The sequence below is a fragment of the Podarcis melisellensis genome, assembly GCF_964234715.1.
Source record: "Podarcis melisellensis genome assembly, chromosome: 3".
Lineage (NCBI taxonomy): Eukaryota > Metazoa > Chordata > Lepidosauria > Squamata > Lacertidae > Podarcis > Podarcis melisellensis.
The window spans coordinates 70,733,366-70,757,109 of NC_138530.1; the positions used below are offsets into that span (position 1 = coordinate 70,733,366).

Consider the following 23,744-nt stretch of genomic DNA (forward strand, 5'->3'; position numbering starts at 1 on the left):
AGGGGTTACAGCGCGGCCCTTCACCGGCCTGAAGGGTCCGTCTGTTGGACAGGCGGGCGAAGGAGCCGCCCCTTCCCAGCAGGCGGGCTCTGCGGGGCAGGGAGGGGAGAGGCTGAGATGGGACTCTGGCCGGCCCCGCACACCGCCGAGCGCCCGCGCCATGGCTCGCAACTTCGAGCTCCTCTTTGACTCCCTGGGACACTTCGGCAGGTAACAGGCTGGAGCGCCGAGAGGGAGGCAGCAGCGGCAGAGGAGGAGTGGGCTTGGAGAGTTGGAGGCGCTGTGGGTCTCCGGTCTGGCCCTCCGCTCCCTGGGCAGGGGCGGGGGTGGGGGTGGCGAGGCGCGGGAGAAGCGGAGAGCTTCTTTGACTCGGGCGCCCGCCAGGGGTACGGGAGGGAGACACGTGTCCGCCGCGGGGGAGCGAAGGTTGGCCACTTCCAGTGAAGGCTTGCTGCTAGTTTTGACTCTCGCGGGAAGCAAAGAGCGCGCTTCTCTTCTCCCGCTCGCGGCTTATCCTCGCACAACAACCTCGCGAAGTAGGCTGGGCTGAGAGATGGTAGCAGCCCCCAAGGTCACCCAATGAGCTTCAGGGATGAATGGTGATTCGAACCCCGGTGTCTTCCCAGCTCGATTCACTACATCACGTTAATGCAGCGTTTGGGGGCTTGGAGGCTAATAAAAGCCCCTGTTTTAAAATACCGGTGTAGGAACCCTTAAGGGAGTATATGTACTATATATGAGGTGAAAGATCTTTTGGACAAACGACTAAAAAGAGGAAGTTCCCTAAATTACGAAAATTTCCCCCTTTATGCCAGAGGTCTGGTAGTGGTTATTTTGCACATGCTCCAAAAAAACTCTTCCTGTCATTTATGTGGCATGAGCTCTGGGGGTAGGGTCCAAGTGAGCCTTGGCTCCCATTCCCACATGGGGATGGAATGTGCTGTTTAAAGGGGGTTGTAGAGGTTTTCTTTGTGCCCTGTGTGTGCAAAACACATTGGGAGTTGCTTATAGCACGGGTGTGTGTAAGGAGGGGCTTGGCAAACCTGTGTCTTGGGGTTCTTTGAGTATGCTCTCACCTCTAGGAAATTATCTCTACACTTAGGCAGGAAGAACCAGCTGCACAAATATAAGATGGGGGGCACCTGGCTTGCTAGTTGTTTGCATCTGTCTGTCTGAAGAGGCAATGGAGTGCGCCTCTGGGGGTGAAGTCAAACTGCTGGAGAATCACAGGGACCACAGTGACTGCACAGACTGGTAACTGCTACCTCCCACACTGTTTTGGCTGTTTTAGCAGCACCAAAGTAAACTCACTGGGGCGCAAACCTGGGCAGTGTGTATGGAGGTCCTGGGCTTCCCAGATGACAAGTCCTCACTCTCTGCCTCGCTGATGTGGTCCAAAGGAAGGCAGAGCGAAACATTTGGCACCAGCTTGGCTGCAGGAGGAGTACAAGGCACAATCCAACCATCTTAGGGACACCACTCCAAATTTGTGTAGGGTATACTCCTTAGCCTTTTCTTCTCCTGAATATGTCCTGTAGGGTTAGGGTTAGGGTTAGTAATACACGTGAAAAGGATCTTGGTGTCTTAGTAGACCACAAGCTTAACATGAGTCAACAGTGTGATGCAACTGCAAAAAAACAAACAAACAAAAAACCCTAATGCTATTCTAGGCTACATCAACAGATGTAGTATAGTGTTCTGATCAAGGGACCTAACAGTCCTGTTCTATTCTGCTTTGGTCAGACCACACCTGGAGTACTGTGTCCAGTTCTGGGCGCTACAATTTAAGGATATTGACAAGCTAGAACATGTGCAGAGGAGGACGACCAATATGACGAAAGGTTATGAGGAATGGTTGAGGGTGTTGAGTATGTTTAGCCTGGAAAAGAGGAGATGTGATAGCCATTGTCAAATATTTAAAGGGTTGTCACATGGAGGATGGAACAAGCTTGTTTTCTCCTGCTCCAGAGGCTGGGATCCAAACTAATGGCCTCTAGTTACAAGAAAGGAGATTCTGACTAAACATCAGGAATAACTTTCCGACAGTAAAAGCTGTTTGACAGTGGAACAGTCTCCCACGAGAGGTGGGGGACTCTCATTCCTTGGAGGTCTTTAAGCAGAGTTTTGGTAGCCACCTGTCATGTATATTTTAGATGAGATTCCTGCATTACAAGGCGTTGGACTAGATGATCCATGGGTTCCCTTTGAACTCTACAATTCTAGGATTCTATGTTTCTTTGTACCTGTAGGTTCAGTTCCTATTAAGTTTTTTTTTTCTCTCTACAGAGTTTTTGCTTTTAGAGAGAGAAATCTGGTGTACAGCTTTCTTGGTCGTTTATTTATTAAGCACATGTGTTGTAGTCTGGCGAGCTTAGTCACTGTGAATGAGTAATCCAGGGTTTTATTAAAAAAGAACGTTGATTTTTCCTGAATGGGCGGTCTAGTTTTGGGGAATAGGGCTCAGCAGGGAGGTGTGTGTGAGAGAGCCCGTATTTTGGAGTTAATGGGCACATTAGTGGCTTAAAACAAAATGAGATTGCTTCCCCCTTGCTATTATAAACAGCAGAGGGGATTGCGATGTCTGTGCATTTATCTGTTTGGTTTCCCTACACCTGCATGCACACCCAGCTCCTATTCATGAAGCTGTCATCTGTGCATGCACAATGGCTCTCTCAAATGAACAGTTTTTCTTTTGGATTGTAGCTGGTTTGAGGTAAAATGCATCAGATAGCAGTATTTCACAATAAGCTACGGGATCATTTTGTATAGTGGGCAAAGTGTACAGTATATGGATTCAAAAACCAGTGGTGGGTGTGCACTGGATCTAGATTAAGCAGTGATATGTACACAGCAAGAGACAGAGAGTTAGTGTAAACTAGGTGCTGCATTGGGAGGTGGTGCAAGTGTTTCTATCTGAATATCTACTGCCTGTTGTTCTTACTTCCAGTAGGGTTTATCTCAAACTAAGCCAGCAAGTAAGTAAGTAAGTAAATAAATAAATATTATCCAAAGGAAACAAGATCTTGTAACACCGCATCTGGAATTTCACTTCTCAAAGCGATTTAAAAGCACCTTCTCCCTTGTTGTGTGTAGAGGGGTAGGGGTACTTTTCTGCCCTCAGCACAGGTATGATAAATTATAATAATAATTTATTATTTATAAGCTGTCCATCTGACTGGGTTACCCCAGCCACTCTGGGAGGCTTCCAGAGGAAGTGTTGTCCATGTCAGATTTGATATTTCACTGGATGATACAGTGACCTCATTGTGCTAACCCAAACCTTGGCTTTTGGTTTGGAGAGAGCTTAACCATGAGCCCATGTTCTGATTGCATACTAAGCCAAACCTTGGCTTACCACAGTGCGGCACAACAGCAAAAAAGATAGGGGAGAAGCAAAACGGTTCTGAGTTCCTCATTGGGAGCCTACATCCAATCACAGATAACTGCATAAAGCTTCTACATAGATGCTGTTATTACGAATATGTATGGATCTGGCTTATAGTGAGCCAGACCATTGGCCTGTCTAACCCAGAGGTGTCTGATGAGTAGTGGCTTTCCAACATTATTATCATTTATTGAATTCATATACTGCCCTATGCCCACAATATTTCACACCAGTGTTGCTTCCAGATACCTTTTAACCTATAGATGCCAATGGTTCATCTTAGGGTGTTCTATATGCAAAGGATGTGCTATACCAACAAGCTATGGCTCCTCTTCCAATAATTTGAAACAGACTACTTTCTCATGAAAGCAAGGAAGTCCAGGAAATGCAGACATTGAACCATACGCATGTAGGCCCTCCTACACTCACCTTCAGTTTGCATTGTGTATGTGCATATATAACGCACACATATCCAAAACCAGAATCACTGGGTGGATCTACACACAGGAAAAAAGCTATAAATAAGTCATAAATTAAATCGCTGTAACCAAAGTAAAAAAAAAAAAAACTATGTAAAATCGCATAGAAAAGTTTTGTGCTCTACAGCTCCATCTGGTGTTGCATGTTTATAACACAATTAAAACTCTGTTTTTTGAGTAATGTAGCTGAGTCCACAGTTTTATCACAGAATGACATGTTAACGCATAACTACAAGGGTGGTTCAAGCTGAGTACAGTTAGAGTTTGAGGGCTCGATCAGGTCCTGAAGCAGCATTCTTAAGAACTACTGCGTATAGAAACTGTGACTGCTTTATAGCTGCTTTGAGTATGTTTTTTATGCATCTTCAGTCATTTGCTTTTTCAGGTTAGTAAGTATCTTTGACCCTTCATAAGCAATCAAATGTTTGCTAACTAGGCACTTTGTACCCCTCTTGGAATGTTAAGCTTGTTGCTTCTAAGATTTACCTGTTAAAACTATGAAGCTAAAACCTGCAATTCTCCCCACCCCATTCTTGTTTACCGAAGAGCATAAATCTTCACGAGTGTTACTCCGATAGCAGAGTTTTATATAAGGTTCTGAATTTCATATAACCAGCTGCTCCAGGAGCAGAAGGGAACCCTTGCTTCACCAAGCCACTTGCTATGTTGGTTATCCTCACCAGCAAATGATGAACCAATGAATGTTTTGCTATTAATATAACTTTTTAAAAAGTTAACAATACGTTAACAATATGTTATTTCCTTTTTAGGATCATTAGGGTAGGTAGGAGATTAAAAGGGTATTATTTACACAACTTTCTGCTTTCAACCTGCTTTTCCTTGAAAATGGGCTGGGAATTGGTCACTATATTCCATTTAAGTCATCATCTATTTATTTTCTGCAGTGATGGAAGTTGTGCTTTGTATAGTATACATGGAAAATCAAGTATAGTAAATTATATGGTAATAATAAAGAGGAAGGCTTAATATACATCAGTGTGAGCTTATTTCTCTATACAAGTAACTGGACAAATACAGTAATTGGCCAATTATGCATGTGTAATTGGCATTTAATTGGAGCTTATCTCTAGATTGGAGTCCGCTGATGAATAACAAGACAGTTATTGAAATGAATTCTTGATAGGGCATTCAAGGGCTAATGCTGAACACTAGAGCCATTATAAGAGAAACGTTTGTATAGCCTGGAAAAACACATGGGGACTGCTTGTCCAAAACCTGCTGTTTGTCCGTTCTGTTGTTCTTCCCCTCCACTGATATTTCTGCTGCCACTTCCCCCCTTTTCTGTGCCCCAATGGACTGCTTTGGGTGCCTCCATCCTAGCCCAACACCTGAAGTGACAATACAGCAGTGTGCTCCTGGCCACTATTGCCTTGCACTGCGTTTTATTACAACCAACACTGTGACAACTTCTTGGCTAAAAGGTCAAGAGCACAGTGCAACATTATGTTGTAGTAAGTACATAAAGCCTGGAGGGAACTGGTGATTTGATACACATTACCAGTGTGGGTTACATATTATTCATTTGCTTGACTATGAACTAATGGGCAACCTGTGGGCCGCCAGATGATGTTGGTCTACAACTTCCATAAGCCAATGGCCAGGGAAGATTGGAGCTATTGTTGGCATCCATCTGTCTCAAGAGACAATGGAGTGCACCTCCGGGGTGGAGTCAAACCGCTGCATAAGCAGCACCAAAGCAGGAGTGCCAACTGGAATAAAATATTGGGGAGCTGAGCATAGGGTGGGGACCAAAGATGGACAAACTATCCCAGAAGGAGCATGATGTGCTCCCACCAAAGGTGCTGCCCCTCCTCTGGTGCCCCATACACCCCATATGGAGCTACAATCCAGCAATATCTGGAGTATCACAGGTTTCCCATACCTGCTGTTGACTTTTATTTGCTGGACTGTAGGTTTCTAGAAACACTTTCCCCTGTGGACATCCTCCTTTCTGTTTGCAATAGAAACATCAGGGGTAAAAAGCAGCAAAGGGGTGAAAATGGAAAATGGTATGAAAGTAAAGATGGGCGAAAGTACAACATTCCTTCAACACCATGCCCTCAGCCCTACTGCTGCAGTTAGGTTTAAAAAGAGGAGAACACCAAGCAGGGAATTCAAAGATGTGATTAATTTCACCTCTAGTTCCAAGTAACTATCTTGGTGGTTTCTTGTACCTTTCTTAGAAAAAGGCGTATAAATTAAATCTCTGCACGTTTTTCTTTTAGTTGCAGGAGGGCACGCCTTGCTTATAAGCCAAAGAAGACAGCCTTGGGACTCACACAGTTGTTTATAATTCCATGGGTGGGCAACTGCTTGAATTATTAAAATATTTTGTTCGATGCGCAAGTGAAGTCTTGTCTCAGTAATGCTGCAAAGTGCACCTGTATCATAATACAAAAGCACCACAATGCCTTGGGCAAATTCTGTTCTGTGACTGACTGGTAAATAATCCAGACGTTATGTGCAGAATTTTGATCAGTTCCAGCAAACCCTGAGGAGCAGTCTGTTAAAAGCAAGAAAACCTGAACGCATGTAGAGATATTGTTCACGGTATATTAACGTATCCTGTTAACTGTCTTAAGTTGCTCTAGGGTTCAGTGTGTTCTAGATTTCACTGGTATTTGAGAAGCCCTACAACCTGTGGAGAAAAGAAGAACTCAAGTGCAAACACAGAAATAGGCCTAATATAGACAATATTCAGACAATAATATGATACTGTAGATGTCTCAATTATAGTGTGTAGTTAGCAGAGACTTAGGGTGATATCCAACAAAGTCATAGAGCAGAGCCTCTGAAATTAATTCACTTAGGTTCTGCAACTCCGTTGGTCTCAGTGGGTCCCTTTCGAATATGCCCAATGTTGGATATCATCCCTTGGGTTTTGCTTGGCATTACCACAACATACTATTTTATTGAACACTGGTATTGCTTCATAAGGGACACAGGTGGCGCTGTGGGTTAAAGCCTCAGCGCCTAGGACTTGCCGATCGAAAGGTCGGCGGTTCGAATCCCTGCTGCGGGGTGCGCTCCCGCTGCTCGGTCCCAGCGCCTGCCAACCTAGCAGTTCGAAAGCACCTCTGGGTGCAAGTAGATAAATAGGGACCGCTTACCAGCGGGAAGGTAAACGGTGTTTCCGTGTGCGGCTCTGGCTCGCCAGAGCAGCGATGTCACGCTGGCCACGTGACCCGGAAGTGTCTCCGGGACAGCGCTGGCCCCTGGCCTCTTGAGTGAGATGGGCGCACAACCCCAGAGTCTGTCAAGACTGGCCCGTACGGGCAGGGGTACCTTTACCTTTACCTTTATTGCTTCATAACTTGCATCAATAGACAAACCAATGAACTAAATCCCATCAAACATGCATCATAATTGATGGATGGAAATACTATGCTGAAGAGCCTTTGAAGATTAGAAATTAACAAAAATAAAGCATATCCAGTAATGAGATACAAAAATGTAATTTGCTCCTCTGTACCTGTTTGTTATTAAATGGTTGTGTGTGTGTTTTAAGGATTTAAGGAAGGGAAAGGCAGAACTAAGTTTTAATGGACAGAAGCAGATTGTTCTTGTTTGGGAAAAGTCTCACCAGGACATTTAAAAGTGGGATTCGAAGGGCTAACTGAACATACGAGGGACTAATCTATGTATATAAGGTGCCCCAATGCACTTTTTTTTTTTTAAAGGAAGAGCAGCACGGGGGATGCAGGAAGCTGGAGGGGGAGAAGGAGTGGGGTTGCTTCCTTCACCCTATATGTCATGAATCTGAATCTCCGTCCGCTTAACCCAAACATTTTTTCCCCTTCTGTGGGGTTCATAATGTATTTGTGAGGTCAAGAGGCATGTTCAGTGCTGACAGATTCATTGTAATTATAGCAGGTGGCCTCTGTTCAAGTGACTGCCTAAGGCTTTATTTGCGACCCAGGGAATCCTTATGGGTCTATACCAAAAATGAAAAATACAGGTAACAAAAAGGGACAATTAGCCCTTGACTGACTGGTCTGTTATGACATATTTATAGGATATATAACATGCTTTTACTAAGCTTAGTTTCAGTGTTTGCCTACAGTGACACTCGTGTGCTCACACATACGTACCCAAAAAGGGAACATCCATACACAAGGGGGTGATATTGACAGACCCAGGATAACCCCAAGGTTTGCAGAGGTACAAAAAATACCTCTAAGCTAGAGGAAGTCCCACAAAATAACCCAAAACGCTTGGCCCACGGAATGCTGACTGACACAAGAGAGGGGGAAATCTAAAAATGGGATGGGAGTGGAATGAAGTGACTGGTAAAGGAGGATGGAGGAAGGGAGATTCTGATATTTTAAAACAGTAGCTACAAAAAGGAAAAAGGAAAATTTTGTATTTGGATAAGCTGTTTTTAAATATACTCAAGGATGGAAGTGAGAGCTGCCCATAGGAATCGGTGCAGAAATGCAGTATTTTTCATGTACAGTGGTACCTCGGGTTACATACGCTTTAAGTTACATATGCTTCAGGTTACATACTCCACTAACCCAGAAATAGTGCTTCAGGTTAAGAACTTTGCTTCAGAATGAGAACAGAAATTGTGCTCTGGCGGCGCAGCGGCAGCAGGAGGCCCCATTAGCTAAAGTGGTGCTTCAGGTTAAGAACAGTTTCAGGTTAAGTACGGACCTCGGGAACGAATTAAGTACTTAACCTGAGGTACCACTGTAGCTGGAATTGAGTACAAATGTGTCCAACCCCACTGTAAAACACCAGAATGGAGTGGAGTGTACCCAAACCACCAAGTGAGGCTTGAGCATGCTCAGTGGGCACAGCATTCATTATGTACTTTGAAGAGATTACGTAAGGCACTTAATTCCCAGTGAAATGTGTGCCTTTTAGTGACATTTTAAGCTCTTACTTGCTGTGTTTGGCCTCAGAAAATGTACTTATAAATGAGAAGCGACATAATGGAGTTTGTTTACTTTTGCTTTTGTTTTTTTTGCTTTGCACAAAGTCCACACTATTCTATGACTTTCCTGGCTTCATGTATTTTGAGGATTAATTTATTCATGTGGTACTGTATAGGAGCCAGCTCGGTGCTGGGGAACCATTTTTTAAAGCTTTCCTTTCTGGCCAGCCTTCTGGGGGCCACATGTTGGTAGTGAATGGGGTCAGAGGCAAAGGGGTCAGCATGACGAATGCACATTTTATCTTTGTTTCAGTAGGCTAGTTTCTATATGCACTCACACACCCCTCTCTATCCTCCACCCAGGGAAACCAAAGGCGTGATCAGGGCTCAAGGACACATTCCAGCCAGGCAAAAACACTCAAGGAGGGTGTGGAGCAGGACGAGAGATGGGGTGTAGCCTAGACAGAGTTCTGATGGCCAAACAGGGAGACCGGGAGGGTTGCATTCAGTTCCTGAACCAAAGTTTACCCACTCCTGTCCTAACGGGATGGTAAATACTAGAGCACCGCAGATCCATTCCACAAATGATTGCTCTACACAGTCATCTCAAATAGGTTTGTTGTTGACACACTTCTTTACAAGTTTCTGAAAGCACCTCGGGAGGGGACTGGAATTGTCCTTCCATGACATCCAGTAGTGCACAAAGCAGCAAGTGTTGTGGAAAGTTTGGGCTGTGTAGCCTTGCAAACTTTCCATACATTTCTGGCAGTTCTGTAACCCAAAAGAAGAAATGTCCAGCTATTTATACTTGGTTGTTGGCTTGTGGAAAGAAGTGCCTTCTTCTTAAAGTTGTTGAACACAGTAGGTATCACTGGTGGCATTATTACTGGGACTCTCCTCCCTCTGAACACACCCCTCAGATGCCTGCTGCCCTACAGTTGCCTTTTTGTCTGTGAATAAGCAGTTTCCTAGTGAAGGTATTTGGAAGGACAGGAAAAGTACCAAAATAATTTTGGTGCCATAAATCCTGTGGGATGCTCTGAGGTTTCCAGAATAGAAGGGGAAATGCAACATGTTGCTATGGGATTTTTGCACTTCTCCTTTTCTATACTTTAGTCTGTAATGGTTTTATTGATTGATAGGCATTTTTATTGGGGTTGTTTTGCTGTTATTTCTGAAATATGTTCAATAACCTGTTTTTCATTTATTTTGGGAGATCCAGCCACAGGCTTAGAGCCTAAGATTAGCTAACTTGAGGAAGGTCACGGAAGGAAAGTTTCCTGTTCTCATCCCCACACCATCTCATAAAGCTTCTCTGGAGAGTTTGAGGCCTCCAGAATAATGTGGGATGAGGTTGCTTCTGGGAGGCCCCATAGGCACTGTGGCAAACTTCTGGATTTGAAGATAGGCCAGAAGGGTCTTTCCTGTTCCTACCACTCCTCCAGCCATTGCTTCTCTGCATCTTTGTTTCAGCTGTGACACTGGGTGGCGGTGATAAATGAAGATTTCCCTCAGTGCTCCTCCACATACAATTTCTTCAGTACATTTCGTTCAGAGCCCTGCTTCAGCTCGGGTCCTGTGTGCTTCTGGTTTCCATAAGTCAAGTTTCTCCCGACTTCCCTTTGGGAAGTGTTGCAATAAATGGACAGGAAGCCAGTTTTGGAATCCCTTTGTGTGGCTTTTGCCCAATGTTGGCAGTAATTTGGGTTTGTGAACAGAAGCTCTTCATCCTTTGCACTCACAGTAGGCCTCATATGTTGAGGGTGTTGTGTACACAAGACTTGCTGGGTTTGGGGAATAGGAAAATTACCTAGTTATTCATGCTAGTAAGTTATAAATGTTGAGATACCATACTGATAGAAGGACTCTTGATGAAAGCAAAATTGTATTTATTTGTTTTGATGAGAGCTGATACATGATATATGGAAAATCAGTGGAATAAAACTTGCATAAAGAACTTTACACATAACCCCCCCAAAAAAAGATTAATATGGTTCTGCAGGGCAGAAAATATAAGAAAAAAATCAAGACCAATGGTTAGGAAAAATAATCAAAGTGGGGATAGATGTCTCTCAACAAAATAAATGCCTTCTTTTATAAAAGTATATACTCATCCAAGGTTGCCTAAGATGCATTTCAGTAAGCATACTGTTTTTGACTAGTGAAAGAAATCTATAGGTAACAGAAAAAATAGTCATAACAATAATTAGACATGTCACAGTCAGTCAACAAACAATAGTAACTAAAGAGCTAGCACTGGAAATGCTCAGAAAAAGGTAATATAGTCTGTTAAAGAACAGCCTAAAGCACAGGTGAGGTGTTGTTCCTTGAAACTGGGCTGTAACTCTGGACTCAGCTATAAAGCTGCAAATAAAACATTTTAAGTGTGTTTTAAGTGTAATATACAATGTGACACTAGATGGTAATGGTGAGCCTTATGGAAAATTCAGTGTTTTTTTAAAAAAAAAAAGCATTTTCAAAATGGGTTTTATATGTGTGTAGATTCCACCTCTTACCACAGTAAGTGTGTGCTGAATCCTTTATTCCATCTGAGGAGACCATTCTCAAGAAAGGGGAACTTCTTGGAGAGATGTTCCTTCCCCGCCTCAGATTGTGCAATTTCCGGGATTAAGGTTTTTTTCATGTTAACACCCCAGGTTGATTTTCATCCATCCCCACCTCTGACCTGTTGCTAATATAGAAACAGCAGCATGCCATTTTGAAATCCAAATATGCAAAAAGGACAAGATTTATTTATGGTCTATAAACTGGATTGGCTAAAATCAGTGTCATTTTGGCCAGTTGTCTCACTAAAATGTAGATTTGAATCCTTCAACTGCAGATTGCAAAACACTTTGGACCCTGATCCTGTCTCTATGTTCCTTACACAAGGCATACGAGATCCATGTGCATATTGTTTATCTTAATAGAACTGTGTTTTCTTCTATCAATTCACTGGGACAAAGTTGAGTTTTTAAAACCATTTCTTTGAGTTTAAAAATGCGGCCCTTTTTATAACATCAGGATATATATTTCAAAGAATGGTGAATATAATGATAATTAATTATTTGTTTTCCTTTTCAGATATCAGGCATGGGTTTATTTTGCATCTGTTTTTCAATCTATTTCTTGTGGCATCCACTACTTAGCTTCTGTCTTCTTGGCTGTTACACCAAAGTTCATATGCAGTGTCCCTGGAAACGTGAGTAGTGTTCTGATTTATAATTCATCTAGTTCAAGAATAGAGGATGCCTGGGCACTCTGGACATCAGCACAACACTACATCTTGGTCCAGCTGGAAAATGGAGAAGTTTGGGAACTTAATCAGTGCAGCAGGTCCAAACGAGAGGACACTTCAAATTTTACTTACGAATACAGTGGTAACAAGACGGATGTTCCATGCACTGATGGATTCATCTATGACCAGACCAAATGGCAGAGCACCATCGTGACAGAGTGGGATTTGGTCTGTCAGCGGGAATGGCTTGCAAAACTCACACAGCCCACATTCATGTTGGGAGTCCTTTTTGGAGCTGTGATCTTTGGAGATATCGCTGACAGGTACAGTAGTACTGAACTAGCTTGGTGACTTGGGTTCAAATCCCCATCCACCAAAAAAAAAAAGCCCTCCTGACATGGTTTGGTTTGTAAGACGCAACAGGAGAGCGCAGAAGGATGCCATCAAAATATATCATTCTAGATTTCTCAAGCAAGTTTCTGCTTGCAGTAGAAAGCACAGAGCTGAGAGATGTGGAATAAAATTCCTATTCAATCAAGTTAGCAGTCAGAGGCTGAGCTTGAACAAGGCATGTTAACTGAGTATTTTCAAGAGGAAATGTAGGTGACTTGCAAGCTCATGCAATGTTGGTGTCCTGTTCCCTTTCCACCCTCTCTGATGCCCTAGTCAAAAGACAAGAAAATAAGTTACTCAGCCAGAGGCACATAGCTCCAGTGCATTTTTGGATCACTTTTATTAACTTGGGAGGGAGGCCCTGCTTATGTGTTATCCATGGAAATGTATTTTGAGCATAAAAAAACGGAAAGGTAACCCTATCCATGCGTACTCAGAATTGTAGCCTAAGGGAACCCAAGATGTAGGTGGAATGCAGCTGCCACGTAGGCTGGAGAAATTACAGTAACTCCACCACACACCTCAGTATCCTTGTTGAGGAAATGTAACACACAATATAATGCAGACATACTCCAGCCCCTTAGCATCACTGTAGGTGGACTTCAGATGGTCCTACAGAATGTTGAGAATGGGCAGCAAGCAATGAGGCTTGTATCATCATCATCATTTCCTTTGTACGCTGCCTTTCCATAGTTAAAAGTATGTAGTCTGCCTGTGACCTCAGAACACTTAAACTTCTAGCCAAAGTCAAGCGTTTAAAAAAAATTCTTAAACTTAAGTGGGAGTTAAATTAAGCATTCTCTCCTGATGAACTTAATAGGACATAGAAGTGTGTAGCTTTGGCTGGCTGGAGGTGTGTGTCTGTAGATTTTTTGTTTTGCAAGGAAGGAATGTAGCCTACTGTGCAAAGGCAAGAGTCACATCTGTTGCTCCACCTACTTTTGCCTCTGGCCCCTGGAAGTTTGCTTACGACAGGATGTTGCCCTCATGCTCTATGCAGTTACTCCATCCAAAGATAAAGTAATAGCAGCTGCCCTTTAAAAAGCCATTAGCTAAAATGCAGACTCTGAAAATGAGCTTTGAAGCTCATTTTGAGTTGATGAAATGAAGATGATTTTGTTTTTAAAAAGAGATTAATAAAAATCTATTACAGAAATATCAAGTATAAAAATCTAGTAAATAACAAGTGTAAAATCTGCAGTAAGCCATAAACTGCTAGGTACAGCATTTGTGGGGCTTCCTTCTTTCTCTCTTGTTCTGGTAATGCAAGCCCCAGAGTTAGAAATGTTTTTCTGATGCAGTTTCTGCAATATTTATTTTTATGCTTGTTTTCTTACTGCGTTCCACAGGGTGGGGAGACGGCCCGTCATGTGGTTCACCAGCACTGGCCAATTTATATTTGGCATTGCAGTGGCGTTCACATTTGACTACACAAGCTTTGTGATTGTCCGTTTCCTGCTTGCAATGGTAAGAACCCAAGTTGATTTTTCCAACAAAATAATTTCCTTGACTGTCTTGAAGGCTCTTCATTATTAAACCTCCAAAAGTGTATTCTAGCTGCAGTCTCTAAACCAGTTAAGCCAGAGCACTTGGATTGATCTCAGTACGATTTCAGTGACACAAAAATGCTTCTATGAGCTTCTAAAGTTTCTCCAGGAGTTTGCCTGGCTGCCTCTGAGCATATTGCCTAACCTTGTTTTATATTGACTGCCCTTTAATACATGTAGGCCCAATCCAGCCAAAGCGAAGCACTTTGAAATATCATTCATTTAAGGTGGAAGCATTAAACATGTACCTCTTTCATTTGATCAACAGATCTTAAATACTGAATGTTTTCTTAATTATATATAGCCATATACCATATTTCTTTCAAAGAAGCAGGGAAGTGAACTTGGGTAATCTTATTTTTCCCCCTGCATAGCTTTGTTGAGGTAAGCTAGGCTGAGAGAGTGATTGTCCCAAGACTGCTTAGGCCTCATCCACACATCCATTTGTTCCATGATTACTTCTGTTTGCCCCTTGATTTCTAGGCCTGGGTTTGAGAGGCTTTTCTTTTGTCCTGCCACTTTCCAATACAGCTGAATTGGAACAAACATCAATCCGCAGAAAACCTGATTGACATTTGTTCCAATTCAGCAGTAAAGCATGGGTTTTCCCAGGGAATGAGTGGAACAAAAGAAAAATCTCTCTGACTCAGGCCTAGTAATCATGGGACAAACAGCAGTGTGGATGAGCCCATAGTGAGTTTTCCATCGCTGAGGGGAAATCTGAACCTAGATCACCCTGATCCAATTCACACTGGCTCCCTTTTTGGCTGGATTATAGCCTACATTTATACCCAATACTATTGCTTCGTTTGTTCTTGGATCACCGCTTTCCTCTTTATTGCAGATTGCAGACTTCTTGAAATTCTGAGCCTCTGCAGCATGACCATCTATTTTTAATTCTTGTTGTAGAGGGAGACTAGACTGAAGCCGTTTTCTTTCTCTGTTTTTCCCCCACCTCCCAGGTTTCAAGTGGCTATCTGGTTGTAGTGTTTGTGTATGTGACTGAATATATTGGCATAAAGGCTCGCACGTGGGCATCCATGCACGTCCATGCGTTTTTTGCACTGGGGATTATGGTTGTGGCTCTGGTAGGCTACTTGGCCCCGACCTGGTGGGTCTACCAGATATGCCTTTCCGTAACAACTCTCCCCTTTGTCTTGTGCTGCTGGATGCTCCCAGAGACACCCTTCTGGCTGCTCACAGAGGGAAGATACGAAGAAGCACAAAAAGTAATTAATGTAATGGCAAGATGGAATAAAGTAAGCACTCCTTGTAAAATATCTGAACTGTGTCCCGTCCAAGATGATCTAGTCAGTAGCAGAACGGGTGATAATGACATTTCTCCCGTGAAGAAGCACAACATCTTAGATCTGTTTCATAACTGGCACATTGCAAGAAGGACCATTACAGTCTGGCTGATTTGGTTCACTGGGAGTTTAGGATATTATGTGTTCTCCCTCAGTTCCGTGAACCTTGGAGGCAATGAATATTTAAATCTATTTCTCATAGGTAAATATTGTTTGATGTAACTTACTGTACTTGCAACAGAAATGCAACCAACTTTTTAAAAATAAATGTCTAGTGATTGTCGCCACCACCAGTGAACTTCCAAACTCAGGCCCTGTTCATACACACATGCAAATTATAATGTGAGGGCCATTTCACAGGCAGATGATTTTCAGGATAATACTGTCATGTTTCAAGCAGGGCTGTGGTTATGGGAGTGGGGAGCTGGCCCTCTCAGGGATATTCCAGCTAAATGTTCAGCTTTCATCAAGTCTCTAGCCTTTTTACTTTTAGAGATGCAAAGAAACATGTTCAAGGAGCATTGTTGTTCACTAAGATATAATACTGTCAAACTTAAAACATGTTAGGCTATAGTCTGCCTATATGAATGTTCTGGCTATTCTGCAAAGCTTCTCTGTCCCTTTAGGCCTCTCACTACAGAATTTCTTACTATGGGATTGGTTTCAAGTGGCTCCTATTCGCATGAATTATTTGGCTTTCACTTAAGGTTAGTTCACAGCAGCGGTGGCTAACCTGTAGCCCCAGCCAGCATGGCCTATGGCCAGGGATCGTGTGAATTGCAGTTCAGTAATATCTGAAGGGCTACAGTTTAGCCACTCCTGGTTTACAAAAAATATGGTTTAGAAATGCTGGCCAAAAAATGAGAATCAAGTATGCATGCTTCTCCCACTGTACACATTACCTGGTGTGCTATGAGGATGCAGGTGCATACTTCTGTATGCATGTCCTCAAATCCTTGCACATCCACAAAGAGGGGAAAGAATGCTGAAATCAAGTGTATGCACATGTACTCTGTGCCACATGTTGAGTTGTGCATGCAGTGCACTGTACTGATGCCTCACTACACATATAAGATTACCTGCTGGAAATTGCATGATCAGATGCTTGGAGTCAGATGCTTCTGTGCTGTGCAGCTATAACATAGCCTAGAACCAAGGGCAGGGCTCCCAGTGCTGAATCCAGAGAACATTTTTGTTTCCTTATTTTGGCAGCGGGAGTTGGCCCCAACATCTGACCAGGAGCCATTGTTAGAACAGCACCAAAACTGTGGAAGAGCTGCTATGTAATGCAGAAGTACCATGCAAGGGTTTCCTTCAGGCCTGGCAGGGTACAGGTCTGGCTTCAGCCTAGCAGCAGATGACTTGGTGGGGTGGAGATGCTTACCTGATCTCTTGGCAGGTGAATTGCAGCTGCTTACTGGATGGGAAAGAGCTGACGTGGCAGGGAGGGCAGCACAGTGCAAACGCAGCAGCAGGAGCGCCAAGTCGGCTCTGCCTTTGCGTTGACCGGGCTGCCCTCCCTACCACCTCACCTTTCTTAAGCAGCAGGGACTCACCTGCCAAGAGGTCAAGTCAGCGTCTCTGCCCCACCATGGCACCTGCTACTGCTATAGCTACTAGGAGATTATCCTAATAGTCCTCTGGCCATTTAATGCTCTTGCAGACGTTTATGCAGGCAGACAGGAAGTAGCACTTGGAACCCAGAAGGGTTGTGGGAACAGAGGTGGCCAGCCCTCCCTCACCTGCTTTGCCTAGAAAGGCTGCTGTAGCTGTATGCAGGACAAATGCCTCTGTACCACAGCATCAGAAGCCGTGGATGGGGCTGGGCTGTTCTTTCTCACAAACTAGCATCATCAGTTGACATTTTTGAGGATGTGCTTAAGATAAGGTGCTAGTATTCCATTTTGTTAAGCAGCAGTGTATTGCCAGTGGATCGATACTGTTACAAAAGTGAATTTTTCTGTAATCGTGAAGACATTTATCAGCTTCTGACCACTTAAGGAATGGTTTAGCCAAATTGGAGCCGTGCTGCTGATTTCAGCGGGAGACTTAAAACATACACTTAAATCTCTTCCATTTTTATCAGTGACATTTCACAGTATTTCAGTTTGATGGGATTGTGCCCATTATTTCAATATATTTAGTGTCAGGATGTTAGTCATATGAGCTCCAGTTAACTGGCAGGCCCTATGCATGCCTGTGTCACAATAAGTCTTTAAAGTGCCACAGAGCAAAGAACTCTTTTTTTATTTCAGCTTTTTGACATAGTACTGCAGGAGCCATTTTAGGTATCCTTTTGACACCTGGGGAAAGTTGTTTTGTAACAGCCTTTGTTTCTGCAGATCATTTTCCCCAAGTGGCAAGTGTATTTCATATTCAGTACCTCGCAGTATTCTAGGCCGCCCTGTTGCCATCGCCATATTGCAAATCGGGAGGGCTGAGGCATAAGGGGAGGGGCAGGCTAAGGCCACACTGGAGAGAAAATAAAAATCATGAGAAGCAGCAGTCTAGCCATGTCTTTATGTATCTAACACATTTTTAAAATGTGAATTATCTGATGCTAGGTGCTGTGGAGCTTCCTGCCTATGTCCTGGCTTGCATAGGAATGGACAAACTGGGACGAAGGAACACCTTGATCCCATTCCTCATCTCGAGTGCAGTGATCTGCACTCTAGTCATGGTGATACCTCAGGTGAGTCACTCACACCTGCATCAGGTGTATATAAACATGCTGTGGGTCTTGTACTAATGTAGCATCCTGAGCAAGGCAAGAGGATCTATTAAGGGCATGTGTTGTTTCTTGTCAGTTTCAGCCAGATCTGTATTATATAGTTAAAGCAGTATCAAATAGTTTTAAATAGTCCTGGCTTTCCATGAAGAATCCTGGGAATGTTGGTTTTTAAAGATGCTGAGGATTGTTGGAAGACGCCTGTTCCACTCATAGAGCTACAGTTCTTAGAGTGGTTTAATAGTCCATTCCTCTTCCGGGAGAACTTGGGGATTGTAGCTTTGTTAGGGAAAACAGGGGTCTTCTAACATCCTTAACAAACGTTGGTTCCCATGATTGTTGAAAGTCTCATGGTTCTTCTTTAAATGTATAGTACAGATGGAGTCTAAGGGCAGGGTTCACCTAAGGAACCCCACCAGCAGAAGCCCAGTCCAGGGGGTTCCCCCACTCTCCTCCCCCTGTGCACTCCCCAAAATTGGCTCTTGGGGTTTGAGAAAACTCCCAGGATAGCAGAGGATAAGAAAATGGGATATCATCCTATCTGGCAGGCAGATACATGTGAACAGATGGAACATCTGTAACAGTGTGACGTTGAATTCCACCCAAGGTTTTTGAATTGCTGCCAGCTTGAATTACTGCATCAGAATGCTACGGAAGAAAATGGCCCCAGTTCCACCCCCGTTCCATCTCCTCTTGGCAAGTTTTGGGCTACATGAGGCCACATTTGGCAATAGCAGCTCTTCTCAACGTTGCAGCAATTATGGGACCTTAGGTTGACACAGAGGGTTGTTACTGAAACTAATTGTAGATCGTAGCTGATGCCATGGCTTAAAGAAATGGGCCATAAATTCCAGAAATACCGGCAATATTCCATCTGTAAAACTGGTAACTTGCTGATCCAGCAACCTTTTCCAAAATGTGAGTGTTTACATGCTTAGTTGGAACTTAAGAAAGGAAACTGCAGCCTTTGGGCCCACAATAGTAGTCAAAAAATACTGTCCAGTCATGATCAAGTGCAGAGATGGAATTAATTACTTGGTAAAGGAAACCAAACCATTGTCTATTCTCAACAGTGCAGTAGGGGTTCCTGAATGTTTATAAAATAGAAAGGCTTTTATGAACTGAGTTCTGGAACATAAGTCCCTCAGTGACCCTCAGTGAATTCATGCTCCCTATGCTGTTATAAAACTATGTTTCCTCTTAACAGGATTACAGTGTTCTAGTTATTGCAGCAAATATGGCTGGAAAGTTTGCAATAGGTGTTGCATTCGGCCTTATCTACCTGTATACGGCAGAGCTATATCCAACAGTTGCACGGTAAGGCAAAACTCTTTACCCCTTAAGAATTAGAATTGTATCCTGCAGCTTTGCTCTGTGAAAATGTCTTCTGCTTATAACAGTATCAATTGAAATTGGACTTTTTGTTTACTGTTCAGGACCCTTGCAGTGGGCAGTGGGAGCATGATGTGCCGGGTAGGGAGCGTGGTAGCCCCTTTCTGTGTTTACCTGTCAAGTGTTTGGATCTTTATGCCACAGGTAAATGCTTTGTTTTAACAGCTTCATCAAACTTGACAATGCCAGTAATGTACTAGATGGCCAGGTGTGAGACCAGCCAGTTGCTGAGGCCTGGAACAAACAAATATCAGCACTGCAGCCCCTTTGAAATTGACTTGAGCATATCCACAATGGACCAGTTCACATTTGATGCTAAGCCAAACTATGGCTAAGCTTGAAGTTACAAGCCTGTAGGTACTCAAAATTAAAACCACGGCCATTTCAGTCCTCCCTGTCATCCTGCTCCTGCCTCATCCAGAGCTAAGCTATGGTTTGAATTACCACACTCCTCAGTGGTGGGGCTCCCCTACTGATGGCAGAGCCACGCAGAGCTGGGGGGGGGGCTCTATCCAACCCCCTTGAGCACAACTTGGGGGGTTGGGTTGCTCTGCAACTTCATCTGTGTCATTGTTAACAACAGTAAATAAAACCTCTTGTTTTGCTTTTCATGCAGTTAGCTTCTCTCGCTTACATGACCTGTTTTCTTTTAGCTGATTGTAGGAGTCATGGCCTTTCTGAGTGGAGTGCTAACCCTGATGCTACCAGAAACACTTGGGAAGCCATTGACAAATACATGGGCAGAACTCAATGAGCATATGAAAAAAGACAGTGGCTCAGAAAAGTATCTCCCAGCATCTCAGGATGGTGCAGCACGGGATAAGATTGAGATGCTGAACCAAGAGGCACACGGCACTGATGGATAAGATTTTTTTGAAAAAGCTGTTATGTGCTGTATTGTGCTCCTTCGTTTGCAATATCCACTGGTTAGTACACGTTCCTTGTAATCTGTACACCCTCTTGCCCTCTCATCATGGAGACAAGAATTAGAGCTTGTAGAACATATTTTGAAGCTGTTCTGAAGCACCTTGTTAACATATGAAGTGAGTAATGCTAATTCAAAGAAATATGTTTTTCTGATACTGATTTTAAAAGGCCACCTCTAGTTTCTTTCTCAGATTTCCTGCTGCATTCATTGTCACTTCAAAATCCCCTGTCAATAACGTTTGAATTGCCAAGTGCAAGCACAACAAATCATGAATTGATATTGGTACATTCTCGGACATTTAGACAATGTTTACAAAGGAGGAAAACTCTCAAATAATTGTAGTGATTTCTTAATAAATGGAACATGCCAATCTAGGTTTTCTAAGCTTTTGTCTCATTTCTTAGCAATGCCATCCCTTTAAAAGGAGAAGCCAGCCCATGGCTTCTAATGAAGACAGTCAACATTTGTAAGTTGCATAGACAGCATGCATGCTCATTGAATGTTAAATGAATTATGTGTGACCAAAACAAAATATTGTTAGCTGTCTGTAGCAACGTCTCTGCAGCACAGATAAAATCAGGTTGTCTTAAAAACTGGAGTGCCATTTTTATTTCATTCCTTTTCATTCCTTCCCTTTATTTCAGTTGCAATCTTTAACTCTTTCAATCTTTAACAGGGCTCTTCAAGGGGGGGGGGGAGAGAATTGGCATGAAACTAAATGTGTGTACATTCCCTATGACTTATTACCACAGATTCCAGCGTATAAGACGACCTTTTAACCCTGGAAAAGAGGTTAAAAAGTTGTGGGCCGTCTTATACGCCGGGTATGGAGCCCGCCCACTGCTGCTTCAGAAGCTGGCGCAGCAGCGGACGGCAGGCTCCTCTCCACGCCGGGAGGAAGCTGCCCAGCAATGCTAAGCTGGCTTCGCTGGGCGGCTTCCTCCTGGCGCCGAGCTGCCCAGCGTATTAGGCGACTGGGCTTATAAGACGAACCCCCAAATTGGCAGCTGCCAGTTTGGGGGGTTGTCTAATACGCCCAGTCGCCTAATACGGTACAAGCCTGAGGATAATCCAAGATACATTTTCACTCAGCTGGTATAAGTCTCATCTTAAATGTGCTATGAGAATAAAATGTCTTGGTATGCCTGAAGGCCAGAAAAATCTGCGAACAAAACTACAGAAGGATGTTGTATACAGAATATTGGCTGCAAATAGCTCTTTGGGGGCAAATAACAGTCCTGGGGCCAATTGTCAGTGTGAAAATGGCATAAGGGAAAGAGTTAACCATTGTCCCAATCTGGAAAGGCCCTCCCTCATTGATGCTTTTTTATTAATAAATAGGAATGATAGCTCTTAGGCTTGCTAATTTATTTTTAAAATGGTTAAAGTAACATGTAGTTTTGACCCTGGAGAGTTTCTTTACCACCCTCAGTTAAAACTAAGGGCATGTGCTTGACTACTTTGCAGAGCAGAGGCTGGGGTCACCAGGCCACAGGTCTTTTGCTGGATGTGTTCTACATATGCATATGTTTATACATACTAGGCTTTTTAAAAAAAATATGTGTTGAGTCTTCAGAACAAAGCTTTTTGGCTATTCTTCAATCATTTATCTTACGTTTACCCCTGCAGCTCTCTCACAATTAATTTCTGTTCCTGTTGGAAATGCAACTTTCCCAGCCATTTTAACAAAGAAAACAGTTTGAGGGGAATCAGCTGCTACAATCTCAGCCTTTGGTTTCCACAATGATTCCCCTGTGGCTTCAGAGGGAAGGGCCTTGCCAAGCCCCGTTTGTCTTCCTCCTCCTCTACCCCCCCCCACTTTTAACTTTCTCATGTGTTCAGATCTCTTTGGCCTCTCCCTTCCTCTTCCTCTGTGTCCCCAGCTGTGCCCTGTTGCTCTTTCCTTTCTTGGTAGTTTCATTTTCTCAACAAAGCATCCTGGCACATCTGTCCCAAGTTTCAACAAGGCCACCTCCTGCCATCACCTTCTGATCACCCATCCTAGAGGTACAGGCATCCACCTCACAAGGGCATGTCACTTCCCAGAGCCAGGCTTTCAGCTTGCTAGCAACTCCTTCACATTCTGAACCTCTAGCAGCTGCTTGCAAGCTTCTTGTTCATGGGTGTTTCACTGTGCAGGGAAGCAAGTGGACTAAGGTAAAGTTGGCGAAGAAGCAGAAACCCTTGTGTGAAACTACTAAAGCTCGACTGTGCAAAATGTATGCTGCAACATATTTCTGAGTCAGCATTAAGGGAAACCCTTATTTCCTTGAACAACAGCAGCAGACCCTAATATTGAGACCACTAGGCAGTGGTTCCTAATTAGCTAAGTACTGCAGACCCCATTTTTTGAAAGCCAAGCTATGACACCTCCCTTACTTTTGAAATTTTTGATATCTCTGTGGTAGTTTTTGTTAGATGAATGGTACTACTGAACCGCTTGGTAGGTTATGCAGACCCTCTGGGGTCCACAGACCACCAGTTGGGAACCACTGCCCAAGAGAATACTCTGACTTCTTCCCACCAACACCCCCTTCTGTCTCCCTGATTCTTGAACCCTCCTGACTCCAGTGATTGAGATTCTCCATTTCTCATATGCCCCATTTTGTCTGTGTCAGCCCTTTCAAAGGCTAGGGGATAAAGACTGTGGTTCTGGAGAGGTGTGTGTGCGTGTGTGTGTGCGCGTGTGTGTGTGTGTGTGTGTGTAGGCCAACTATATACAGTTTTTTATTTTAACAACAGAAATCTTTGGCATCCTTAGTTATCCTTGGGTGCAACATGTATTGTCCTGCCTTGACACTTGGTTCTTGGGCTGGACCTTAATAACAACAGCAATTTTATTATTTATATCCCACCCATCTGGCTGCGTTGCCCCTTCTAGATGTTGTACTACAACTCACATCATTTCTGACCATTGGCTCTGCTAGTTGAGGCAGATAGGAGTTGGAGTCCAACAACATAAGGAGGGCCATGGGTGCCCCACCCTTGAAATAAATGTTTCACGACTGGCAGGGCAATTCATTTATGCCACCATGTGTTCTCAGCAGCAAAGGTGAAAGCCAAAGAACAGCAATAAAAACAAGTGGCAGTGTAACAAAACAGACAACCACTCCTGCATCGTTCTGAGCAACCCTGTTGCCATCCACCAATCATAATGTTGGTGGTGAATGACATCCCCACATTAGAAAAGCAATTAAGCCATTAATCAACGTGTGATGATAAAATGTCCTGATGATGTCACTAAATGCAATGTTTATACCTCTCCCTATGCACAATGCATTACAGTAGTGTTAAGTCAGAAAGAAGTGCTCTCAGGGCTTCTCCCTGTAAAGACTACTGTGAGACAACCAGCAGGAAAGCACCAATATACACTGGCAGCCATAGGCTGCAGGCCTCCCCTCAGGCAAGGGGTGACCTTTCCCACCAACCCCAAAAACCAGGACTGAC

General features: G+C 43.5%; 1 protein-coding gene across 1 annotated transcript; it reads left to right on the forward strand.

The window, feature by feature from the left end:
- The first annotated feature begins 76 nt into the window (after positions 1–76).
- On the forward strand, positions 77–20,671 carry SLC22A16 (solute carrier family 22 member 16). The gene is made up of 8 exons (XM_081905519.1): positions 77–210; positions 11,849–12,325; positions 13,745–13,862; positions 14,905–15,451; positions 17,814–17,941; positions 19,185–19,294; positions 19,414–19,513; positions 20,023–20,671. Exons 1-8 carry the CDS (start codon positions 161–163, stop codon positions 20,233–20,235), a joined length of 1,743 nt encoding a protein of 580 aa, XP_081761645.1. The 5' UTR covers positions 77–160; the 3' UTR covers positions 20,236–20,671.
- The last annotated feature ends 3,073 nt before the right edge of the window (positions 20,672–23,744 follow it).

Coding starts and splice junctions, on each gene's coding strand:
- SLC22A16 (XM_081905519.1), top strand. CDS start 161: ATGGCTCGCAACTTCGAGCTCCTCTTTGACTCCCTGGGACACTTCGGC. Junction 13,863..14,904: donor TCCGTTTCCTGCTTGCAATG/GTAAGAACCCAA, acceptor CCCACCTCCCAG/GTTTCAAGTGGCTATCTGGT. Junction 17,942..19,184: donor TAGTCATGGTGATACCTCAG/GTGAGTCACTCA, acceptor TCCTCTTAACAG/GATTACAGTGTTCTAGTTAT.